This window comes from Trachypithecus francoisi, unplaced genomic scaffold (assembly GCF_009764315.1).
Source record: "Trachypithecus francoisi isolate TF-2019V2 unplaced genomic scaffold, Tfra_2.0 Lachesis_group13, whole genome shotgun sequence".
In the NCBI taxonomy this organism is placed as follows: Eukaryota; Metazoa; Chordata; class Mammalia; order Primates; family Cercopithecidae; genus Trachypithecus; species Trachypithecus francoisi.
The window spans coordinates 130659214-130683266 of record NW_022681458.1 but is presented as its reverse complement, the minus strand read 5'-3'; the positions used below and the strand labels follow the sequence as shown (position 1 = coordinate 130683266).

Genomic DNA, 24053 nt, shown 5'->3' with positions numbered 1-24053 from the left:
GAAGTCAGTAAAGCAGTGCCACTTTACGAAAAGAAGCAGAGAACAGCAGAGACACATCATGTGGAAGCACGGAAATCACGAACAAAAGCAGCTTTAAAGAGTTAAAGAGCTAGAGTTTGTCCATGGGGAGTGAAATGTGGGGGCTCCCACAAGGGAGCAGGGAACTGCTACTGTTCATTTTAAAAAGCCTTTTGTAGCGCTGCAATCTTTTACCTAAGTGAATGTAAACCTTTAAGACAGAAAGAAACAGGCTCCACAAGATCTCACAGCCTATTAATATTCCAAAGGCTATTCTCTCCTGCTTGGCTACCATGTGTGAAGTTTAATTTTTAAACAAACCAAGGGTTTCATTTTATGGCTATAATTCTGAGTTCAAAAAGAAAAGAAACGCCGGGCGTGGGGGCTCATGTCTGTAATCCCAGCACTTTGGGAGGCTTAGGTGGGTGGATCACCTGAGGTCAGGAGTTCAAGACCAGCCTGACACACATGGAGAAACCCCATCTCTACTAAAAATACAAAAATTAGCCAGCGTGGTGGAGAGCGCCTGTAATTCCAGTTTCTCAGGAGGCTGAGGCAGGAGAATCACTCCGCCTCCCGGGTTCAAGTGATTCTCCTGCCTCAGCCTCCCAAGTAGCTGGGACTACAGGTGCCCACGACCACGCCTGGCTAATTCTTTTATTTTTAGTAGAGACGGGGTTTCACCGTGTTAGCCAGGATGGTCTCGATCTCTTGACCTTGTGAACCGCCTGCCTCAGCCTCCCAAAGTGCTGGGATTACAGGCTTGAGCCACTGCACCCGGCCAACATTTGTATCGTTTAAAATAAGTGCTAATGTAATAAATATCTAAACCACCTTGTGTGTAGAGCTTATTACAAAGAACAGACTGTTGTGACAATTTCAGATCCTCATAACAAATACTAGTTATAGGTCCCTGTGACTCTAAGTGGGAGCAGAACAGAGGCCTCAGTGTGCTGGCCCAGCTGACATCTGTGCCTGATCGTAGGCTTGGCGCTGAAATCCTCCCGTAACAAATCAAGGAGTTATTTATCCATTATTCCAACGCCAAAGGTGAAGTTAAACAACTTACCCAGGGAGTGACACAGCCAGGAGTATAAGCCACATCCAGCTAACTCCACAAACCAAAGCTCTGATTCCAAAAATGGACAGCCCAGTTGTATTAATTCATTCTCACACTACTGATAAAGTAATACCCAAGACTGGGTGATTTATAAAGGAAAGAGGTTTAATGGACTCCCAGTTCCACATGGCTGGGAGGCCTCACAATCATGGTGGAAGGCAAAGGAAGAGCAAAGGCACACCTTACACGGCGGCAGGCAAGAGAGCGTGTGCAGGGGAACTGCCCTTTATAAAACCATCAGATCTCTTGAGACTTACTCAGTATCACGGGAACAGCACAGAAAAAATCCACCCCCATGATTCAATTACCTCCCACCATGTCCCTCCAATGACACGTGGGGATTATGGGAGTTACAGTTCAAGATGAGATTTGGGTGGGGACACAGCCAAACCATATCACCACTCTTGATGTGTGCATACACAGCCTTGTTCAGGAAGACAAAATGAATGACACCTTCTCCATTTCCAGATTCCAAAAAATAGAATTCTTCAGCAGAAGACATCTCATCACAAGGTTCTCAGATTCCTCTTATGTTACAATTGGAAGAGGGCTAAGAAATATGTGGCATTTGGATTACAAAAGTGCTCTGGAAGCCAAACTCCACATATACAGCGTTGAAACCACAAGTCAACATTGGGTACAAACTGGATGGCAAGAGAACCAAGAGGCAGATCAACAAAGCAGCAGGGGCCGGGTACAGTGGCTTACTCCTGTAATCCCAACACTTTGGGAGGTCAAGGTGAGAAGATTGCTTGAGCTCAGGAATTTGAAACCAGCCTGGGCAATACAGTGAGACGCCATCTCTACAAAAATTTTTTTAAAATTATCTAGGTGGGGTGACTTGTGCCTAAGGTTCCAGGTACTTGGGAAGCTGGGGCAGGAGGATCATTTGGCCGTGAGCCAAGTTCATGCCACTGCACTGCAGCCTAGGCAACAAAGTGAGATCCTATCTCTCTCTCTCACACACACACACACACACACACACACACACACACACAGAGAGAGAGAGAGAGAGAGACAGAGAGAAAGCAGCAGGAAGGAAGAAAAACTTCTCTTTTAAATTTTTTATACTGATAATTTTGGTTTGCTCACCAGAAACAGGGATAGGCTCACTGAAAAGGGAATTAAAAAATTCAAAACATGAGGCTGGGTATGGTGGTTTATGCCTGTAATCCCAACAGTTTGGGAGGCTGTGTTGGGAAGATCCCCTGAACTTAGCAGAAAAACGCTGTAACTGTACCACTGGACTTCACCTTGGGTGAAATCACAAGACCCCCGTTACTTAAGACATGAAAACAGAGAGGATCCCAGAAAAAGATGGGCACACAGCTGTGATCCAGACCCAGGTCAGATGGCCAACAGCACTTGTGGGACATCAGAAAGACTTTCTTTTTTCTTTTTATTTTTTTTGAGACAGAGTCTCGCTCTGTCACCCAGGCTGGAGTGCAGTGGCGCGATCTTGGCTCACTGCAACCTCTGCCTCCCAGGTTCAACTGATTCTCCTGCCTCAGCCTTCCGAACAGCTGGGACGACAAGTGTGTGCCACTACACTCGGCTAATTTTTGTATTTTTAGTAGAGACGGGGTCTCACCATATTGGCCAGGCTGGTCTTGATTTCCTGGCCTCAAGTGATCTGCCCACCTTGGCATCCCAAAGTGCTAGGATTACAGGCATGAACCACCGTGCCTGGCTGCCTTGTATTTTTCATTCACCAATTTCACAGCTTCTCCTACAAGACCAGAAGATCTGGCACTGGTGCGCCAGCAGTCTGGCACCCAACAACTGCCTGGCACCCATCAGCAGATGCCCCTCTCAACAAGGCAGGCCATTTGGGCAGCTGCAGTTGCTACCTGCCTGTCCCTGCTTCTGGATTACAGAACAATTTGAGAGCAGTCTTGGAAAAGGGACAACACAGGCCTTACCTCCCTATGAGAAAGGAGAGATGTTCAAGAAGACGGGTGACAAGCTGGGCATGGTAGCTCACGGCTATAATATCCCAGCACTTTGGGAGGCTGAGGCAGGAGGATCACTTAAGCCCAGGAGTCTGGGACCAGTCTAGGCAACACAGTGAGACCCATCTCTACAAAAAATAGAAAAATTAGCCGGGTGTGGTGGTGTGCACCTGTAATCCCAGCTACTCGGGAGGCTGAAGGAGGAGCATTGCTTGAGCCTGGAAAGTTGAGGGCGCAGTGAGGTGTGATTGCACCACTGCACTGCAGCCTGGGCGACAGAGCAAGACCTCGTCTCAAAATAATAATGAGATGGGTGGCACATGTTCCACAGGGTGGCTCCCAGAGGCGCCCAAGGCGGGAAGTTGTCAGCAGCACTCGGCCTCCAAACACCATCCTGCCTCTGCGAGGCAGTGCTGCACATTTTTGGCAAGAACAGCTTTGTCAGCCTGAAATAAACTCAAGGTTCTTCTCGTAAAATAAAAAAGTGGAAAGTTTTTTTTTTTTTTTTTTTTTTTTTGAGACGGAGTCTCGCTCTGCCGCCCAGGCTAGAGTGCAGTGGCCGGATCTCAGCTCACTGCAAGCTCCGCCTCCCGGGTTTACGCCATTCTCCTGCCTCAGCCTTCCCGAGTAGCTGGGACTACAGGCGCCCGCCACCTCGCCCGGCTAGTTTTTTGTATTTTTTAGTAGAGACGGGGTTTCACCGTGTTAGCCAGGAGGGTCTCGATCTCCTGACCTCGTGATCCACCCGTCTCGGCCTCCCAAAGTGCTGGGATTACAGGCTTGAGCCACCGCGCCCGGCCAAAAGTGGAAAGTTTTAAGTACATTTTCACACTGATTTGTGCCTCCATGAAGATATGAGTAAAAGTGGGCTACCTCTGAAAATCCTCCAAGAGTAACCTATGTGATGGTGGCCTACAGCATGGTCATCACGTGCCACATTCACACGTGTGCCGAGGATACCAACTTCAGTCCATTCCTACCATCACACACAAAAACGAACTCCAAATGGGTCAGACATAAATGAAAACCCACAAGTGTAAAACTTCTACAAGAAAAAAGAAGAAAATATTTGTGAAGTTAGGTTACACAGGTTTTTCTTTTTTGAGACAGAGTCTCACCACCCTGTCAACCAGGCTGGAGTGCAGTGGCCGGATCTCAGCTCACTGCAAGCTCCGCCTCCCGGGTTCTCACCATGCTCCTGCCTCAGCCTCCCAAGTAGCTGGGACTACAGGCGCCGCCACCTTGCCCGGCTAGTTTTTTGTATTTTTAGTAAAGAGGGGGTTTCACCGTGTTAGCCAGGACGGTCTCTATCTCCTGACCTCATGATCAGCAGGCCTCGGCCTCCCCAAGTGCCGGGATGACAGCCGTGAGCCACTGCGCCCAGCCAAGTTACACAAGTTTGTTAAGTATGGTACCAAAAAGCATGATCCATAAAACGACTAACCCTCATCAAACTTTTTTTTTGAGATGGAGTCTCACCCTGTCGCCCAGGCTGGAGTGCAATGGCATGATCTCAGCTCACTGCAACCTCTGCCTCCTGGGTTGAAGCAATTCTCCTGCCTCAGCCTCCTCAGTAGCTGGGATTACAGGAGCGCACCTCCAAGCCCAGCTAATTTTTGTATTTTTAGTAGAGACAGGGTTCCACCATGTTGGCCATGCTGGTCTTGAACTCCTGACCTCGTGATCTGCCCGCCTCGGCCTCCCAAATTGCTGGGATTACAGACGTGAGCCACCGCACCTGGCCCAAACTTTTAAAACCTCTGCTCTTTGAAAGACACTGTTAGAAGAATGAAAAAGCCACAGACTGGGAAAAAACATGCATATATCTGGTAAGAACTCTCAAAACTCAACGATAAGAAAACAGTAACCGACATACAGTAAAAACTGTATACAAATTCTTCACCAAAGACATATAGAAGGCAAATACGCACATGAAAAGATACTGCTACACATTCACTAGAATGGCTAGAAATTCAAAAGACTGACCACATCAAGTGTTGTTAAGGACGTGGAGGAACTGCAACTCACAAACACTGCTGGCAGGAATGTAAAATGGTACCACCATTTTGGAAGACAGTCTGGCAGTTCCTCACAAAGTTAAATACACACCTGCCATAACAACCAGCCACTCGAATCCTCTGTATTTATTACTCAAGAGAAATCAAAGCATATGTTCACACAATAAACTGCATATAAATATTAATAGCATTTTCATTTCTTTTTTTTTTTTTTTTTGAGACGGAGTCGCGCTCTATCGCCCGGGCTGGAGTGCAGTGGCCGGATCTCAGCTCACTGCAAGCTCCGCCTCCTGGGTTCACGCCATTCTCCTGCCTCAGCCTCCCAAGTAGCTGGGACTACAGGCGCCCACCACCTCGCCCGGCTAGTTTTTTTTTTTTGTATTTTTTTTAGCAGAGATGGGGTTTCACCATGTTAGCCAGGATGGTCTCGATCTCCTGACCTCGTGATCCACCCGTCTCGGCCTCCCAAAGTGCTGGGATTACAGGCTTGAGCCACCGCGCCCGGCCAGCATTTTCATTTCTAATAGCCCAAAACTGCAAATAACCCAAATGTTCATCACATGGTACATGGATAAGCAAACTGAAGTATTTATTTCCATACAACAAAATACTACGTAACAAGAAAAAGGAATGAACTACAGATACACACTACGAGACGGATGGTTCTTTCAAGGCAAAACACAAAAGGAAAACCACTCTAAAGGGAAAAAATTGGCCAATGTGGCAAACAGCCAGGGACTGAAAGTCGAGACTCTTGGCGTAACTGTGTCTTACAGTCATGGGAAACCACTGAGAAAAATTCACCTGGGAGCATCGCTCTGGTTTAAATGGGAAGAACACTAACCAGGAAGAGAAAGCTTGGGAGCATGACGACCAAGTCAGGAAGGTTTTTTTCAGGCTGTGAACTACAGGCTGAACAAGGGTGGTCACAGTGGAAACGGAAAGGAAGAGATGGATGTAAGGACAGAACATAAAGGCAGACTTTTACGATTCACAAAACTGGAAGAATTTGGGGAAAGGACACTGCTATTGTGTCCTCCTCTGTCAGAGTTAACTGTGTGAAGCTAGTGTGAGAGACAAAGCTGCCCCAGCAGTCCCAGGACTAAGGCCACACCACAGCCTCAGATCAGAGTGTGCACCACCACTGCTGCGGGTGAAGAAAGTCCAAAAGGAACCCACACCGGAGAGTGCAAGCTCCTAGGAGGAAATCCCAGTAAATAACCAATCTCCTCAAGATTCAGACCCAAACCAATTCCACTTTCAATAGTAACAGTGATTTCCAAAATCTAAAAATACTCATATATACCTTACATGGAAAATAATATTTTTTTAAAAACTATGATCAGAGTGTTAAAGTAATCAAATAAAAATTATCTCTAAAAACATTAACATGGAAATTCCACCTGTCAGGATGGCAAGAGTCTTCAGTTTCTAGTAGGTGATACTACTTCACGAACAGATGCTCTGGCAGAGTTAACTCTAACAATCTAGTGATTACAGATGTGCCTTGTGGGAGGACATGAGAAACACGGCATATAAAGCTTCAGTGCAGTGAGAATTAAGCTTTTGTTGCACTTATCAACAGGCTAATTTAATGAACTTGAGACATCCACTCAACCAAGTCCTAATTCTATACCCACCCTTCTCAAAATCCATCCCTTGACCTTTCTCTCCCAGCTGTACGTACAAAGCATTTTATCACCCAGCACATACCTGTTTGGAAGGTAGGATTCGCTCCAGGATACATGTTAGGAGAATAGGCAGGAGCTGCTGCTGCATAGCCCATGGGAAAACCAGCTGAAGAAAAACACAGAACAATCTCATGTCATCAACTGAAGCAGTGACGCACAATCACCAGAGCTCCTGCAAAGCCATCGCTCTTACCTTCGTCCCCAGAATGCCACAGACGGACTTAAGCTGCCCCGAGAGCACTGTGTGGCCAACAGTGTGTCTCTAGTTCTCTTCTTCCCATAGAACTGTGTTTTTTGTTGTTGTCGTCTTTTGAGACAGAGTTTCACTTTCGTCGCCGAAGCTGGAGTGCAATGGCACGATCTTGGCTCACTGCTACCTGTCTCCCAGGTTCAAGCAATTCTCCTGCCTCAGCCTTCCGAGGAGCTTACAGGTGCATGCCAACACACCTGACTAATTTTTGTATTTTTAGTAGAGACGGGGTTTCATCACATCACCCAGGCTAGTCTCAAACTCCTGACTTCAGGTGATCCACCCACCTCAGCCTCCCAAAGCGCTGGGATTACAGGTGTGAGAACTGCGCCTGGCTTTCCCTCAGAATTTTCATAGGTCACAATTATATATTTTATTTTTTATTTTGGGGGGGACAGAGTTTCACTCTTGTTGCCCAGGCTAGAGTGCAGTGACACGATCTCGGCTCACTGCAACCTCTGTTTCAAGCAATTCTCCTGCCTCAGCCTTCTGAGTAGCTGGGATTACAGGTGTCTACCACCACACCCGGCTAATTTTTGTATTTTTAGTAGAGACGGGGTTTCACCATGTTGACCAGGCTGGTCTTGAACTCCTGACCTCATGATCCACCTACCTTGGCCTCCCAAAGTGCTGGGATTACAGGCGTAAGCCACAGTGCCCAGCTTCAATTACAACATTTCTGGAAGTTTCATTCCAAACTCTAAATCACATAATTACTTATCAAGAGTAATAAGGGTGCTAAGGGTATGACACACTAGGTCCTGTTACCCTCATCTGACTTCACGGCACAAAGTCTGGAAAAATCACTTGAACCCGGGAGATGGAGGCTGCAGTGAGCTGAGATCGTGCTACTGCACTCCAGCCTGGGCGATGTCGAGTGACACTGTCTCAAAAAATAAATAAATAAATAAAAATAAAAGCGGTAAAATCTTTATAATAAGCACTAAAAGAATACTAAAGTAATTTTTTTTTTTTTTGAGACAGAGTTTCGCTTTTGTTGCCTAGGCTAGAGTGTGACGATGCTATCTTGGCTCACTGCAACCTCCGATCCCAGGTTCAAGCGATTCTCCTGCCTCAGCCTCCCGAGGCGAAGGTAGGCTAATTTTTTGTATTTCTAGTAGAGACAGGGTTTCACTATGTTGACCAGGCTGGTCTTCAACTCCTGACCTCAGGTGATTCGCCTGCCCCGGCCTCTCAAATTACTGGGATTACAGGCATGAGCCACCACGCCCAGCTATAAAATAACTCTTTATAAGTTAATGAAGAATTAAATGAACAGGCTGGCCACAGGCAGAGAAACTCTATCTCAAAAAAATAAAAAGGAAGAAAGCCTTTTGAGGAAGAGTTACTTTTTTCCATTAAATGTAAACAAAAAGAAAAGTTATAGACCAGACTCTCCATTTAGCCAGTAAGAGTACAAAGTTGCATAAAAGCATTTTCCTTTCTCATATCTTCTTAGCTTTTGGCAGTGAAGTTTCAAAATTACAGAAATCTTTCTTTAAACGTGTTTTGTAGACCAAAAATAAAAAACGCCTAAAAAAGTGTTTTACTCCAGTTCTCTTGACCAGTCAGTAAATGACAGCCCACAGGGCAATTTCAGCACACTGCCTGTTGTCGCGGATTCACTGGAACACGCACGCCCTTACATGCTCAGTATGATCTACAGCTGCTTTTGTGCTACGAAGACAGAGTTGAGTGGTTGTGATGACAGAGATGGTATGATCCACAAAGCGTAAAATATTTTTATCTAGACCTTTATCTAATTTACCAATCCCTGCTTTTGACTAACCAAACAGCAGGAGCAAAATGCACATACCTCAGCATCCTCACAGCTTTGCACAAAACTGGTGATTACAAGAGGCAATCCTTGTCTTATTGTATTGATGAGAACCATAAGGGTGTGCTAATGCCATTGGCTTTGGCCATTCCTCTGGCTCCAGCTCCACTCAGGATCCTCCTTAGCTATTTAAAATACTGTTTAAACTGGTGTTGACACAGCTCATCACTAAATTATCTTTCATCAATTCTGGAAAATTCTGTCACTGCTTTTTCTTTTTCTTTTTTTTTTTTGAGACGGAGTCTTGCTTTGTTGCCCAGGCTGGAGTGCAGTGGCATGATTTCTGCTCACTGCAAGCTCCACCTCCCGGGTTCTCACCATTCTCCTGCCTCAGCCTCCTGAGCAGCTGGGACGACTGACTCCCGCCACCACGCCTGGCTAATGTTTTTGTATTTTTAGTAAAGACAGGGTTTCACCATGTTAGCCAGGATGGTCTCCATCTCCTGACCTCGTGATCTACCCGCCTTGGCCTCCCAAAGTGCTGGGATTATAGGCGTGAGCCACCGTGCCCGGCCTGTCACTCCTTTTCTTATGGTTTCTCTACTCAGTCCTTCCGGAGAAGAGCTCCAGTGTTTCTTTACTGTTGTTTTCCTGCCTTTCCTTATGTTGCATTCTGGTTTGTTCTCTCTTACCAAGTGTTTTGTCTTGACATTAACCTGAAACTTGTTCATATGCCATTTTGTTTCATTTCTTAAAGTTCCAGCTAGTTCTTTTTTCCCAGCATCTTGTTCCCCTCTTATGTTTCTGATTCTTTCTATCTACAATTCTTCTAAATTTGTCTGTGTGACATAGTTTCTACCTGATGGTTCTTCTCCTGCAGTCTGTCATGGGTGGTGCCTCTTAGTTGATGGGAGGCATCCCATGCTAGCAGGCAGAACTTTGCCTGCAGGAAGCCCACGCAACCTGGGTTGTGAACATATGCCCCCACAGCAGTTCTGCATTCGCCGCTGTCAGATGCTCCAGGAGTAAGGAAGCCTGCAGACTATTTTTATGTTGATTTCTCAACTTCTGAACGAACCCCTGAGGAGTATAACACAAGCTAGAGCCCCAAACATCTCCAAATGCTTACAAAGTCTTAGTAAAGATCTCCCCCTTCTCAGAGCCCAAGCATACAAACTTCCTTATGGGGCCAGTGGACGACTAGACTGTTTAGTCTATCTCTTTGCTGGGGAGTATCCCTCTCCAGAGGGACGAGAATGACTGATAAGAAGTCTCACTTCCATTCTCTGTTGCAAGGGTCCTAAGACTCAATCTCTACCCCCATGTGGGTTGCTAAAACCCACAAATAGCACATGTCCCCAGGACAGGCGAGACATTAGTTCAAACGCCAGGTGAGCTGAGTTTCACAGGGCTTTCACGTTTGACCCCAGCTATCTCTCTTACCTCTTGCAAGTTCAGTTATACATTTGTAAAATGTTTTATTTCATTTTCTGAGAGTCTTACAGCAACAAAGTTTTGGGGTTATCTCTTCTATCATATTATCAAAACCCAAACTGAGGCTGTATCATTACAAATAACTACTCCTTGTGCAAAGTCACCAAAGGGAACAACCATTTGTTATTTTTGACCAATCAGCTCTTGTTCCCTCAATATCCCTTTCCTTGCAACCCTCACTTGCAGTCCATATTTGACCAGCTGACTCCACCAAAGGGATGTGGATCAGGCCTAAGTCAATCAGCAGACTCCCCTTTGTGGCCCAGGGATGGACGCTGAGTTTAATCAGAACAAAGCCCAGAACCGGTTTGAATAGAGAACAAGCAGCACCACTGGGCTTTCCTGTAGGGTGAAGGTAAAGAGGCTCTTAGTGAGGGACTACTGGGAGGGGCCTGAACTTCAGAGACCACAATGAGAAGGAATGGGACCTGTGACCAACACTAAGTTAACACTAAGAAAGTGAAGCTGAGACCAGGAGGTAGTGAAACTAGATTCTGGTCCCAACTGCTGGAGCCACTAGATCAAGTTTTGACCAAATCCAGTCCTACCACTTGATTTTTTACTTCCAGTTATTTTCTTTCTTGTCTAAGCCACTTTGAGCTACGTTTGTCAATAGAAAAAGTGACATGAAAATATGCCAAGTAGTCAAAGTTCAAAAATGAAAACAAAATTGTATTTGCTTACCTGGATAACCAATTCCTTTGGCATTTGCATAGGGAACCCCAGAAGATCCAGGACTATAAACAGGATTCATGATTGCAAAAACTAAAAGAAAAAAAAGGCGATTTAGCCAAGCACTTTTGCTCTCTGATTGTTCTCTAGTACCAGTCCCAAAAAAGCAGGTAGCTAGAGTCCTTTCTCTGTGCTGCTTATAAAACAGTACATTTCATGCTGTCCACAACCAGCAGAGAACAAAAAAAGGGACACTCAATGTCCTAATGGGTGCCAAACCAGGGCATGATAAACTTTTCTTCACACTTCTCCTCAGTCCATCAGAAGCTAAGGAATAAAAATTGTTAGCTCTATGTTCACTAAAAACAAGGGGAAAGGCCAGGTACGGTGGCGCACAACTGTAATCCCAGCACTTTGGGAGGCCGAGGTGGGCAGATCACCTGAGGTCAGGAGTTTGAGACCAGCCTGGCCAACATGGTGAAACCCCACCTCTACTAAAAATACAAAAATTGGCCGGGCATGATAGCTCATGCCTGTAATCTCAGCACTTTGGGAGGCCGAGGTGGAGGGATCACTAGGTCAGGAGATCAAGACCATCCTGGCCAACATGGTGAAACCCCATCTCTACTAAAAATACAAAAACTAAGGCCGGGCGCGGTGGGTCAAGCCTGTAATCCCAACACTTTGGGAGGCCGAGACGGGCGGATCACGAGGCCAGGAGATCGAGACCATCCTGGCTAATACGGTGAAACCCCGTCTCTACTACAAAATACAAAAAACTAGCCGGGCGACGAGGCGGGCGCCTGTAATCCCAGCTACTCGGGAGGCTGAGGCAGGAGAATGGCGTGAACCCGGGAGGCGGAGCTTGCAGTGAGCTGAGAGCCCGGGCGGCAGAGCAAGACTCCGTCTCAAAAAAAAAAAAAAAATACAAAAACTAGCTGGGCGTGGTGGTGCGCGCCTGTAATCCAGCTACTCAAGAGGCTAAGGCAGGAGAATCGCTTGAACCAGGTAGTTGGAGGTTGCAGTGTGCCAAGATTGCACCACTGCACTCCAGCCTGGCTACAGAGCAAAACTCCATCTCAAAAACAAAACAAAACAAAAACAAAACAACACAAAAATTAGCCAACTGTGGTGACACACACCTGTAATCCCAGCTACTTGGGAGGCCGAGGCACAAGAATCACTTGAATCCAGGAGGTAGAAATGGCAGTGAGCCAAGCTCGTGCCACTGCACTCCAAGGTGGGCAACAGAACGAGACTTTGTCGCAAAAAAAATAAGCGGAAAATTCTACAAGTAACCAAAATGTTCTTCTAACAGAGGATAGTTAACCAAGATATATCCAGGACATGAAGTATCAGGCAGCTGCTTTTCAAGAAATGTTTAAAAACAGAATAATACAATGTTAAGTGAAAACAAAGTAGGGTATTACACTGCATCCTGCACTACACAGTATGATCCCAAATAAACACCTATGTGTATAAAGATGTGCATCCCTGCACAAACAGAAAAAAAGTCTCAAAGGAAATATATAAAAATATGAACAGTCACTGACTCTAGATGGGAGTGGATTTAGTGTTCCTTTGCAGTTTCCTGTATTTATTTACTATTATTATTATTATTATTTTTCCCAGACAGAGTCTCGCTCTGTCGCCAGGCTGGAGGCACAATCTCAGCTCACTGTAACTCTACCTCCCAGGTTTAAGTGATTCTCCTGCCTCAGCCTCCCACATAGCTGGGACTACAAGCGTGCGCCACCACACCCAGCTATTTTTGTATTTTTAGTAGAGACAGAGTTTTTACCATGTTAGCCAGGATGGTCTCATCTCTTGACCTCATGATCCGCCCACCTCAGCCTCCCAAAGTGCTGGGACTGTATTTCTTCCCCCGCCCCCTACCCCACCCCAAAACAGGGTCTTGCTCTGTTGCCCAGGCCGGAGTGCAGTGGCACAATCTCAGCTCATTGCAACCTTGACCTCCTGGGTTCAAGTGATTATCCCACCTCAGCCTCCCTAGTAGCTGCGACTACAGGTGTGGTGCCACCATACCTAAGTTTTGTGTTTTGTTTTGTTTTTTTAATAGAGATGAGGCTTCATCATGTTGCCCAGGCTGGTTTTAAACTCCTGGGCCCAAGAGATCCACCCACCTCAGCTTCCTGAGTAGATGGGACTACAGGTGTGTGCCACCATGCCACACTAGTTTTCTAGTTTCCTGTATTTCTTTAAAAACTTGTTAAATTTTTTTTCCTAATAAAGACTAATTGGTTACAGCCCAGCAACTCTATTAATCCATTCAATGTTTTATCATCCATAAATATTTCTTTTTCCTGACAAGTTCAATAACTTGTACAGCCACAACCAGGACTCTATCCCTTCCCCAATAGAAGTATTGTTGGGAATTGATTCCCATTCAACTCTCTAGTAAGCTCCTCCGAATCTTATCCAGTGTATTATTTAACTTTATTTATTTTTTAAACGTGGTCTCGCTCTGTCAGTCATAGCTCACTGCAGACTTGATCACCCAAGCTTAAGTGATCTTCCCACCTCAGCCTCCAGAGTAGCCAGGACTACAGGTGTGCATCGCCACATCTGGCTCATTTTTAGTAGAGATAGAGTCTCGCCCCGTCGCTCAGGCTGGTCTTGAACTCCTGAGTTCCAGTGATCCTCCCGCCCTGGCCGCCTAAAAATGCAGTGTATTAGAGTGTGAGCTTTCACTATTTCTCATCTGGTAAATCATTCACTGATGCATGTGGTTATAAAGATTAAGATGATCTTTAAGTTAATTTAAAACAGCATGTGTGGGGTAGGGGGCTACATGGGAACTCTCTGTACCTTCTGCTCAATTTTGCTGTAAATCTCTGTACCTTCTGCTCAATTTTGCTGTAAACCTAAAACTGCTAGACCTAAAAAAGTCTATTTTTAGGCAGAGTACAATGGCTCATGCCTGTTATTCCCAGCACTGTGGGAGAATCACTTGAAGCCAGGAGTTCAAGACCAGCCTGGGCAATATAGCAAGCTTCCATCTCTGAAAAATAGGTAATGAGTAACAAAACACAAAATGTGCATTTTAGGTCTGCCTTCTCCACATTCCCATTTAGAATGTAGCCAAAACAAGTAGGGAACATGCACCTGGTTCTGCTTAAAGGCAATTGTCTCCAGCATCAATAACATTTGGTACAAAATAGGTGCAACTACCTACCAACTTTCTAAAAAACAAATGCCTTTCAGAACACTCTAGCTGTCAAAATCCATTACACAGACAAAATACAAAAAGAAACCACTTCAAATTTTCAGCTCATTTGACTCATTTAGAATACTCACAACCAAGCAATCCTGTACTAAGAAGAAAATACTAGGTCACATCCTTAGCCTCTGTAACAGGAAGTTCTGGATTAAATTAGGAATAAACTGCCAACTTTAGTAACTAAAACACTCATTACCTGAACTAATTTTTTTAAGCTTCAAAACCAAAGCCAAATGCCAAAACTGTCATGCCGTTCACAGCTACAGCTACATGATACGTCTTGACCAGCAATGACCAACAAAACTTTGTACAATGACCACATCCTTCTCTATCTGTGCTGTCCCCTACAGCAGCCGCCTGCCAAGAGTGCTGAGCACCTGAAAAATAAGGCTAGTGTGAGACTGGATCTTTTAGATTTAACTTCAACATAAGTAGTCACATGTGGCTAGGGGTTACTATACTGGACAGTGCAGGCCTACAGTTCAGAGTAGGGAGAAAACAAGTATACAAAGGCATAGCAGGTAAGCAGGAGAATCACTTGTGTGTCTTACCCTATAGTTTAGGAATAAACAAACTAGCAACTGTCAATCCCTATTCCCCTGTACTTTTAACCCATGCTTGGCAGATGTGCAACAAAGAAATTGTGGAGGTCTGCAAATATTTCACCTACTTCTCTGGTTCAACTATCATCTCCCAAGAAGCAAGTATTTCCCAAATGTTACTTCTTTCTTCTGTGCCAGGAGTTAATTTTATTTCTTAATTGAATTCCAGATAAGCAAAGCACTACACAAAGGCTAGAGATAAAACAAAAGGGCAAGTCACAATCTCTTCTGAGTTTTACAATCTAGAAAAGCACTGTCCAACAGAACTGTTCACAAAGATGGAAACAAGCCCTGGCAAGATGGCAAGACCCTGTCTCCACAAAGAATAAAAAGATTAGCTGGATGTGGTGGTGCACACATGTGGTCCCAGCTATTTGAGATCAGTTGAGTCTGGGAGTTCAAGGCTGCAGTGTGCTATAATCATATACCTCAGACAGTGGAGCAAGACCCTATCTCAAAAACATAGATAAAAACGTGTCTGGGCCGGCGCCGTGGCTCAAGCCTGTAATTCCAGCACTTTGGGAAGCCGAAACAGGCGGATCACGAGGTCAGGAGATCAAGACCATCCTGGCTAACACACGGAAACCCCATCTTTACTAAAAAAAGAAAAATACAAAAAATTAGCCGGGCGTGGTGGTGGGCGCCTGTAGTCCCAGCTACTCGGGAGACTGAAGCAGGAGAATGGCATAAACCCGGTGGGCGGAGCTTGTAGTGAGCTGAGATCCGGCCACTGCACTCCAGCCTGGGTAACAGAGCGAGACTCCGTCTCAAAAAAAAAAAAAAAAGTGTCTGTACTGTCTAAATATGGTAACTGAATTTTTACTTTAATTAACTTCAATAGTCCTATGTAGGTGACAGCTATTGTATTGGACAGTGGAGACATACACATAAAATTAAAAGTACAAATACTTTTTTTTTTTCAGACGGAGTCTCGCTCTGTCACCCAGGCTGGAGTGCAGTGGCCGGATCTCGGCTCACTGCAAGCTCTGCCTCCCAAGTTCACACCATTCTCCTGCCTCAGCCTACCGAGTGGCTGGGACTACAGGCGCCCACCACCACACCCAGCTAATTTTTTGTATTTTTAGTAGAGACGGGGTTTCACCATGTTAGCCAGGATGGTCTCCATCTCCTGACCTCGTGATGCACCCGCCTCGGCCTCCCAAAGTGTTGGGATTACAGGCATGAGTCACCACGCCCGGCCTAAAAGTATGATACAAGGCAACAAGTGTTAAGAGTCACAAGAGAATAAAGTGTTCTGAGGGCTGAGAGGGGAGAGCAAAAATTCTATGGGGGAGGGAAGAAATAGGAAAAACTTAATTAAAGGGCAGCATGAGGCCGGCACAGTGGCTCATGCCTGTAATCCCAGTACTTCGGGAGGCCAAGTTGGGAAGATCACTTGAGGTCAGGAGTTGGAGACCAGTCTAGCCAACATGGTGAAACCCCATCTCTACTAAAAATACAACAAAAATTAGCCAGGTGTGTTGGCAGGTGCCTGTAATCCCAGCTACACAGGAGGCTAAGGCAGGAGAATCACTTGAACCTGGGAGGCAGAGGGTGCAGTGAGCTGAGATTGTGCCACTGCACTCCAGCCTGGCAACGGAGCAAGACTCCATCTCAAAAAATAATAATAATTAAAGGGCATCATTTCCACTCAACAATGGATAGGACCAAATCAGCCACAGAAATGAGAAAAAGCAAGATGCATTTTAGGAACATTAGGCAATTGAGTTTGTTTGGAGCTTAAGCTCTATGTAGGGAATCAGTAATAGATGATTGCGGAGACACAGCTTAGGTTACAACCACCAGATGGAGACCCTTAACTATGGGCTGAGTGGAGACGCCCTCTGGTAGGCAAGGAAGCTCCCGAGCAGCACAGGTAAACAGAATTAGCACATGACCCCACAATTCCACTCCTAGGGCTATACCCAAGAAAAGTGAAAACACATGCTACGCCTGCAGTTGGACGTGAACATTTGTAACAGCATTATTCCTAACAGCCAAAAACTGCAAATCCAAATGAAGTGCTGAAGGATGTTAGGAAGCTCTCCTTCCATAATGACCTGACTTATAGCCTAGAACAATAACAATAAAACTCTACTCGGGCCGGGCGCGGTGGCTCAAGCCTGTAATCCCAGCACTTTGGGAGGCCGAGACGGGCGGATCACAAGGTCAGGAGATCGAGACCATCCTGGCGAACACGGTGAAACCCCGTCTCTACTAAAAAAAATACAAAAAAAAAAAACTAGCCGGGCGAGGTGGCGGGCGCCTGTAGTCCCAGCCACTCGGGAGGCTGAGGCAGGAGAATGGCGTAAACCCGGGAGGCGGAGCTTGCAGTGAGCTGAGATCCGGCCACTGCACTCCAGCCTGGGCGACAGAGCGAGACTCCGTCTCAAAAAAAAAAAAAACAAAAAAAACTCTACTCGGCTAGTTGCAGTGGCACATCCCCGTAATCCCAGCACTTTGGGAGGCCGACAAGAGTGGATCGCTTGAGGCCAGGCGTTCGAGCCCAGCTTGGGCAACATGGTGAAACCCCGTCTCTGCTAAAAATACAAAAATTAGCTGGGTGTGTTGGCACACACCTGTAATCCCAGCCACTCGGGAGGCTGAGGCATGAGAATGCTTGACCCTGGAAGGTAGAGGTTGCAGTGAGCTGAAATCGCACCACTGCACTCCAGCTGGGGCCACAGAGCGAGACACCGTCTGAAGAAAAAAAAAAAAAATCAAATGGAACCTTTACATCTAACTTCCAGTTTACAAGAAAGGCAGGAGTAGGAGGAAATATGCTGAATGACACCATGAAGCAATCAGATAAACCCCAAAAGTGGGACATTCCAGAGGACAAATGACCCAGTTTCTTCAATAAGGCAACAGTGGGGGGAAAAAGGGGAGGGAGAGGAAAGCTAGATAGTTCTAGATTAAAATAGACTTAGATATAAAGGCAATAGATGAATTTTGGTTGGACTCTTGATTTAGACTGAAACAACTGTAAACAGAGTTTAAAGATATCTGGGACACGACTAAATACTGGGTATCAGCTGGTACGAAACAATTATGTTTAAGCCTGATAACAGTACTGTGATTATGTATAAATACATAAATTTGTAGAGACACAATAAAGTACATAAAATTGAAAATGATACATCTATGATTTAAAATATTTCTATAAAGAGAGCAAATACAACAAAATGCTAATAATCTTTACATTAAGATGTCGGATATAAGGTTGTGCACTGTATTGCTGCATTTTCAATTTTGCATAATGCAAAACTAAAGAAAAAACACACCATCACCAATCTACCTGAAATTTTAGTGCCACTAAAATCTCCCTGTAACCACCAACTTTTCAGTCTGATTTGGTGTGGACTAAGAAACCCAAACCCAAGGATGGATTCTAGAGCTTACCACCTTTTTTTTTTGGGACGGAGTTTTCACTTTTGTTTCCCAGGCTGGAGTGCAATGGCGCCATCTTGGCTCACTGCAACCTTTGACTCCCAGGTTCAAGCGATTCTCCTGCCTCAGCCTCCTGAGTAGCTGGGATTACGGGCACGTGCCACCATACCCAGCTAATTCTGTACTTTCAGTAGAGACAGGGTTTCTCCATGTTAGTCAGGTTGGTCTCGAACTTCCAACCTCAGGCGACCCGCCTGTCTTGGCCTCTCAAAGTGCTGGGAATACAGGCGTGAGCCACCGCACCAGGCCGAGCTTACCATATTTTTAGTTTCCCATTTGAAATGACTCAACTGTCACAATTCCTATGGGTGGTTTGACACCTGCATTAGAATAGACAAATGTCAGATTACTTTTAAAAAGATGACAGCAAAAATTCCTAACTTGAAAATCAAATAATAATCAGAAGAAAAGTCTGTCTTTAAAATGAAAGACCTGGCTGGGCGTGGTGGCTCACGCCTGTAATCCCAGCACTTTGGGAGGCCAAGGCAGGCAGATTACGACGACAGGAGTTCCAGACCAGCCTGGCCAACATGGTGAAACACCGTCTCTACTAAAGATACAAAAATTAGCCGGCCTGGTGGCGCATACCTGTAGTCCCACCTACTTGGGAGGCTGAGGTAGGAGAATCACTTGAACCCGGGAGGCGGAGGTTTCAGTGAGCCAAGATCATGCCACTGCACTCCAGCCTGGGTAACAGTGAGGCTCCGTCTCAAAAAAAAAAAAGACAAGACAGACCTATCACTACACTATTTTTTCCTAGTTTGGAAACATATCATCTCTAAACAAAGTTCCCACACAGAGCACTAAGAATGAAATACTACAATAAGAGGCCTTTAAAATTTTATATATACAAACCTAATTTAAAGAAGTTTAAATTCACTCTCAGAAACACCAATATACAAGATATAATACTCAGAAAAACCAATATTGGAAAGTCTCAGTAATGTCTGACATCAAGAGCTTGTAGATGCGGTGGCAAGTGCCTGTAACACCAGTGCTTTGGGAAGCTGAGGCAGGACTGCTTGAGCTCAGAAGTTTGAGATGAGCCTGGGCAATACAGTGAGACTCCCATCTCTATAAAAATTTAATATATATATCATATATATGTTTTTGGTTTGTTTGAGATGGAGTCTCACTCTGTCGCCCAGGCTGGAGAACAGTGGCACAATCTCGGCTTGCTGCAAGCTCCGCCTCCCGGGTTCACACCATTCTCCTGCCTCAGCCTCCCAAGTAGCTGGGACTACAGCCACCCGCCACCACGCCCGGCTAATATTTTTGTATTTTTTGTAGAGACGGGGTTTCACCGTGTTAGCCAGGATGTTCTCGATCACCTGACCTCGTGATCTGCTGGCCTTGGCCTCGCAAAGTGCAGGGATTACAGGGGTGAGCCACCACGCCTGGCCAAAAATACATTTTTAAAAAAGAGGCTGGATGCGGTGGCTCACATCTGTAATCTCAGCACTTTGGGAAGCTGACGCGGGTGGATCACTTGAGGTCAGAAGTTCAAGACCAGCCTGGCCAACATAGTGAGCTGAGACCCCATCTCTACTAAAAACACAAACATTACCTGGGCATGGTGGCATGCACCTGTAATCTCAGCTATTTGGGAGGCTGAGGCAGGAGAATCACTTTAACCCAGGAGGAGAAGGTTGCAGTGAGCCGAGATCACACCACTGCACTCCAGCCTGGGCAACAGAGCAAAACTGTCTCAAAAAAATAAAATAACATAACATAAAATAACAAAATAAAATAACATAACATAAAATAAAATAAAATAAAATAAAAAGAGCATATAGGCCAGGGGCGGAGGCTCCAGCACTTTGGGAGACCAATGTGGGTGGACCACCTGAGGTTAACAGTTCAAGACCAGACTGGGTAACACGGTAAATCCCCGTCTCTACTAAAAATACAAAAATTAGCTGGGCGCAGTGGTGTGTGCCTGTAATCCCAACTACTCGGGAGGCTGAGACAGGAGAATCCCTTGAGCCCGGGAGGAGGAGGCTGCAGTGAGCCGAGATCACGCCATTGCACTCTGTCTCACAAAAAAAAAAAGAGAGAAAAGAGAAGTTATCTACTCTCCCCCAAACTCTACCTTCATTATCAAGGTTTGGGTCTGCATCTGACTGGGAGAAATTCATGTATTTCTACACAGTACAATCAGACAGACTTAACAGACTGGAACACAAGGCACGAAAAAAGTATTACTCTGTTACACTGGTGTACTGTTCTTTTAAAACTGTGCTTGGCCAGGTGCGGTGGCTCATACCTGTAATCCCAGCACTTTGGGAGGCCAAGGCGGGCAAATCATGAGGTCAGGATATCAAGACCATCCTGGCTAACACGGTGAAACCCCGTCTCCACTAAAAAAAATACAAAAAAATGAGCCGGGCGTTGTGGCGGGCGCCTGTAGTCTCAGCTACTTGGGAGGCTGAGGCAAGAGAACGGCGTGAATCTGGGAGGGGGAGCTTGAAGTGAGAGGAGATCCCACCACTATACTCCAGCCTGGGCGACAGAGGGTGACTCCGTCTAAAAAAAAAAAAAAAAAAAAATCGTGCTCAATTGATCCAGGAAAAAAAACTGTCTAAATAAGACAACTTTGGTATAATTTCCCTTTAAACTACGGAACCTATTAAAAAATAATTTTAAAACGCACTGTAGATTTTTTTCAATTCTAATCCTCTACTTCTATGGCATTACACTGCTCTCATTTCCTAACAAATATATTAAGATCTGATAAGACGACCTGGGCTGCTTACTCCCGCCTTCTAGGGTCCAGGCACTTAACTTACACACACTTAGGCACTACGCCTAAGTGCACGAGTCAGAAGAGAACTACCTGCTTGGGCATTTCTAGTGAATGCTGCACAGGGAACATCCAGGAGAACCCAAAGAAAGCAGGCTCCAACTCTTAAAAGTCTACAGGCCGCCTTCTACCAGACCTTAACTTTCATTTAGTCAAAATCACAACTAATTTTAACTCACTTTGAAGCTTTCTTGTATTCAGAAACATTCCAAAATGTTACATGAGTAACATATGCCAACACTCCACCAAAGTAAGCCGGCTTTGTAAAGACAAAGAGAAGCAAGATTTTCACAATTTCTGCAACACTAGCTTCAAAATTAGAATAGCCTTACACTGTTCAAATCTTGGCTGTCAAAGCAAAAATAACCCACTCCTTCTTTATCTACAAAAGCTTAAAAATGTGTTCCTGTTATTGCCAAAACCAAAAAGTTTTATTTAATCTAGAATCTTTCATCCACAGTATTTGAGAAAATTGATCTCAAATTACACAAGGATGACCTGAAAGTTTAAGGAGTGGAAACTATATAAACCTTTTTATTTGTAAGGTTTCCTGGCATGCGAAAACACTGCAAAATATTCTTATGTTTTACTTTAATGATTAAACATTAACTCAAACCGCCCATGAGATGCAAATTTCATGTTTACAAACACTATAAAACAGAAATACCCTTATTTGTGGACGTCGTAAAGGCGCACTGCACTCTTTTTTCAAAGTTAACCCAGGATGGGCCACGAAACGTCCTTTCTGAAGGAAATCTTAAAAGCCTGTAATTTAAATCGTGCCTTTTCAAGCTGGAAAGAGAACGCTCAGATTCCGCCAAGCAAAAAAAAAAAAAAATCTTTACTTCGTGGGTAGACAGAGTGAGTAGTTACACGTAGGAAATGATTATTGTCACAGCGCTCTGCCCCCGTATTTCACGCTCGCATTCCTGACGGCTGTGACCCCGACCTTTAGGAGAACGCCCCGCGCCGCGAAGCCACCTCTGCCACCTAGGCGGCAGGCCCGCGCCGCCAGGACCGCACCTGCCCGCGTACGTGTCCGGCCGAGCTCCGCCCCCGGCCCCCGCCCGGCCTTGCCCGCGGGACAAAGCGCACCCCAGGCTGGTCCAGACGCCAAGCGACCCCGAGCCGCGGGCCGACCTTGGCACCGCCCCGAGCCGGCCGCACAAAGCGCCGCACTTCCGGCCTGGACGCGCAGTCGCCCGCCGCCCGCCCCCACTCACCGCGCCGCGGCGGCGACCTGGGCCTCAGTGACCAGCGCACGCCGGCCCGCGGCGGGCTTGGCCGTGGGGCGAAACGAGGGAGGGCGCGCCGAGGAGACCGGCTACGATAAGAGGCTGACCCTCCGAGCCCCGCGTCTCCGCCGCCTCCCCGGCGCCGCGCTCCCGCTAGCTCGGCACCGCTTGGCCCGGCCCGCCTCTCCGCAGCCCGCGCTCCTCGCCGACGCTGCGCAGCCACCGGAGTCGTCTACCTCACTTCCGCCCGAGATCGCCGCGACGGGGGCGCGCCAGGCACGTGACTGCACAGCGTGCGCGCTCCCGCCGGCGCCCTCGAGACGCCCGGATGGACGAGCGCGGGGGCGCGCGGAGCGGGCTCGCCCCAGTTGGCGAACGGATCGGGTGTAGCTGTAGTTTTTGCTTTCACTCTCTGTGAAAAAAGTATTTGATTTATATTTTGAGATAGACCCGCGCCGCAGAAACCCTTGTGTGTGCCCGGACGCCAGGGCGCGGGCCGCTCAGGCCGCACCCGGGAGTCGAGCATATCCCCCGGGGGTCGGAGCGGGTCGGAGCTCGGATCACGGAGCCTTTGCCAGTGCGGAGGCTGCGGGCGCCCGCTCAGGAGTGCAGATTTTAGAGAATACAAGTCAGTTTCAGGTGTAGAAGTGCGGAATCATTTATACAGACAGAGTTCAGGAAAGGTGTACTAGAATGTTAGTTTTTTGTTTTGAGATGGAGTTTCGCTCTGTCACCCAGGCTGGAGTGCAATGGCGCGATCTCGGCTCACTGCAACCTCCGCCTCCCGGGTTGAAGCGATTCCCCTGCCTCAGGCTCCCGAGTAACTGAGATTCCAGGCGCCCGCCACCACACCTGGCTAATTTTTGTGTTATTGATTAGAGACGGGGTTTCTCCATGTTGGTCAGGTTAGTCTCGAACTCCTGACCTCAGGTCAGCCACCCACGTCAGCCTCCCAAAGTGCTGGGATTACTGGTGTGAGCCACTGCGCCCGGCCAAATGTTAGTATTTTTATGTAAGGCTTAGTATATAGTTACAATGATTTGATTAGTTCAAGGGGTCTCTCGGGGGGAGGTATGTTTATTATTTCATATTAAAGAGGTGTGTGTCTTAGTTTGGGGTATCGTCTGGTCTGAGCTAGGTACAGGATGACAAAGGAGGGAGTTATTGCAATAAAGATTAGTGACGGAAGGGAGGAGGCCTGGCTCTGGTCTTTTTTCAGTCGTTTATAAAATAAAAACAGCCGAGCGCCGAGGCTCATGCCTGTAATCCCAGCACTATGGGAGGCCGAGGTGGGCAGATCACGAGATCAGGAGTTCAAGACCAGCCTGGCCAACATAGTGAAAAAGCGTTTCTACTAAAAATACAAAAATTAGCTGGGGGTGGTGGCGCACATCTGTAATCCCAGCTGCTCAGGAGTCTGAGGCAGGAGAATCTCTTGAATCCGGAAGGCGGAGGTTGCAGTGAGCTGAGATTGTGCCGCTGCACTCCAGCCTGGGCGACAGAGCAAGATCCCTCTCACAAAAAAAAAAGAAAAAAAGATATAAATGTGTAACCATGGAATCATAAAAGGACAAGAAGAAAACATGGGGAAATTCCTTTTTAGTATGGGAGTAAAGAAGGCCTTTCTACGTATTACTTGAAATCCAGAAGTCATGACTATCAAAAGCTTTGGTCGGCAAAAAGCACCATAAGCAAAGTGAAAAGATAAATGATTAACAAGGAAGAAATAG

The 24053-nt window shown here is 46.2% G+C and overlaps 1 protein-coding gene across 5 annotated transcripts in view; it reads right to left on the bottom strand.

Moving 5' to 3' along the window:
* Nucleotides 1–22576, bottom strand: part of FAM168B (family with sequence similarity 168 member B) — a 40044-nt gene extending 17468 nt beyond the window's left edge. Inside the window, exons 1-3 of one of the 5 annotated variants that reach the window (XM_033231949.1) lie at nt 22312–22575; nt 11005–11085; nt 6822–6905 (exon numbers count right to left, since the gene is read on the bottom strand). In XM_033231949.1, the coding sequence (XP_033087840.1) occupies nt 6822–6905; nt 11005–11074 (154 nt within the window). In that variant the 5' untranslated portion in view covers nt 11075–11085; nt 22312–22575. Of the gene's footprint in view, nt 1–6821; nt 6906–11004; nt 11086–21755; nt 21877–22037; nt 22059–22111; nt 22131–22311 lie in introns of those variants that run through there. The other 4 variants (XM_033231951.1, XM_033231950.1, XM_033231952.1 and 1 more) reach the window with 4 other exon arrangements.
* Nucleotides 22577–24053: the final 1477 nt, after the last annotated feature.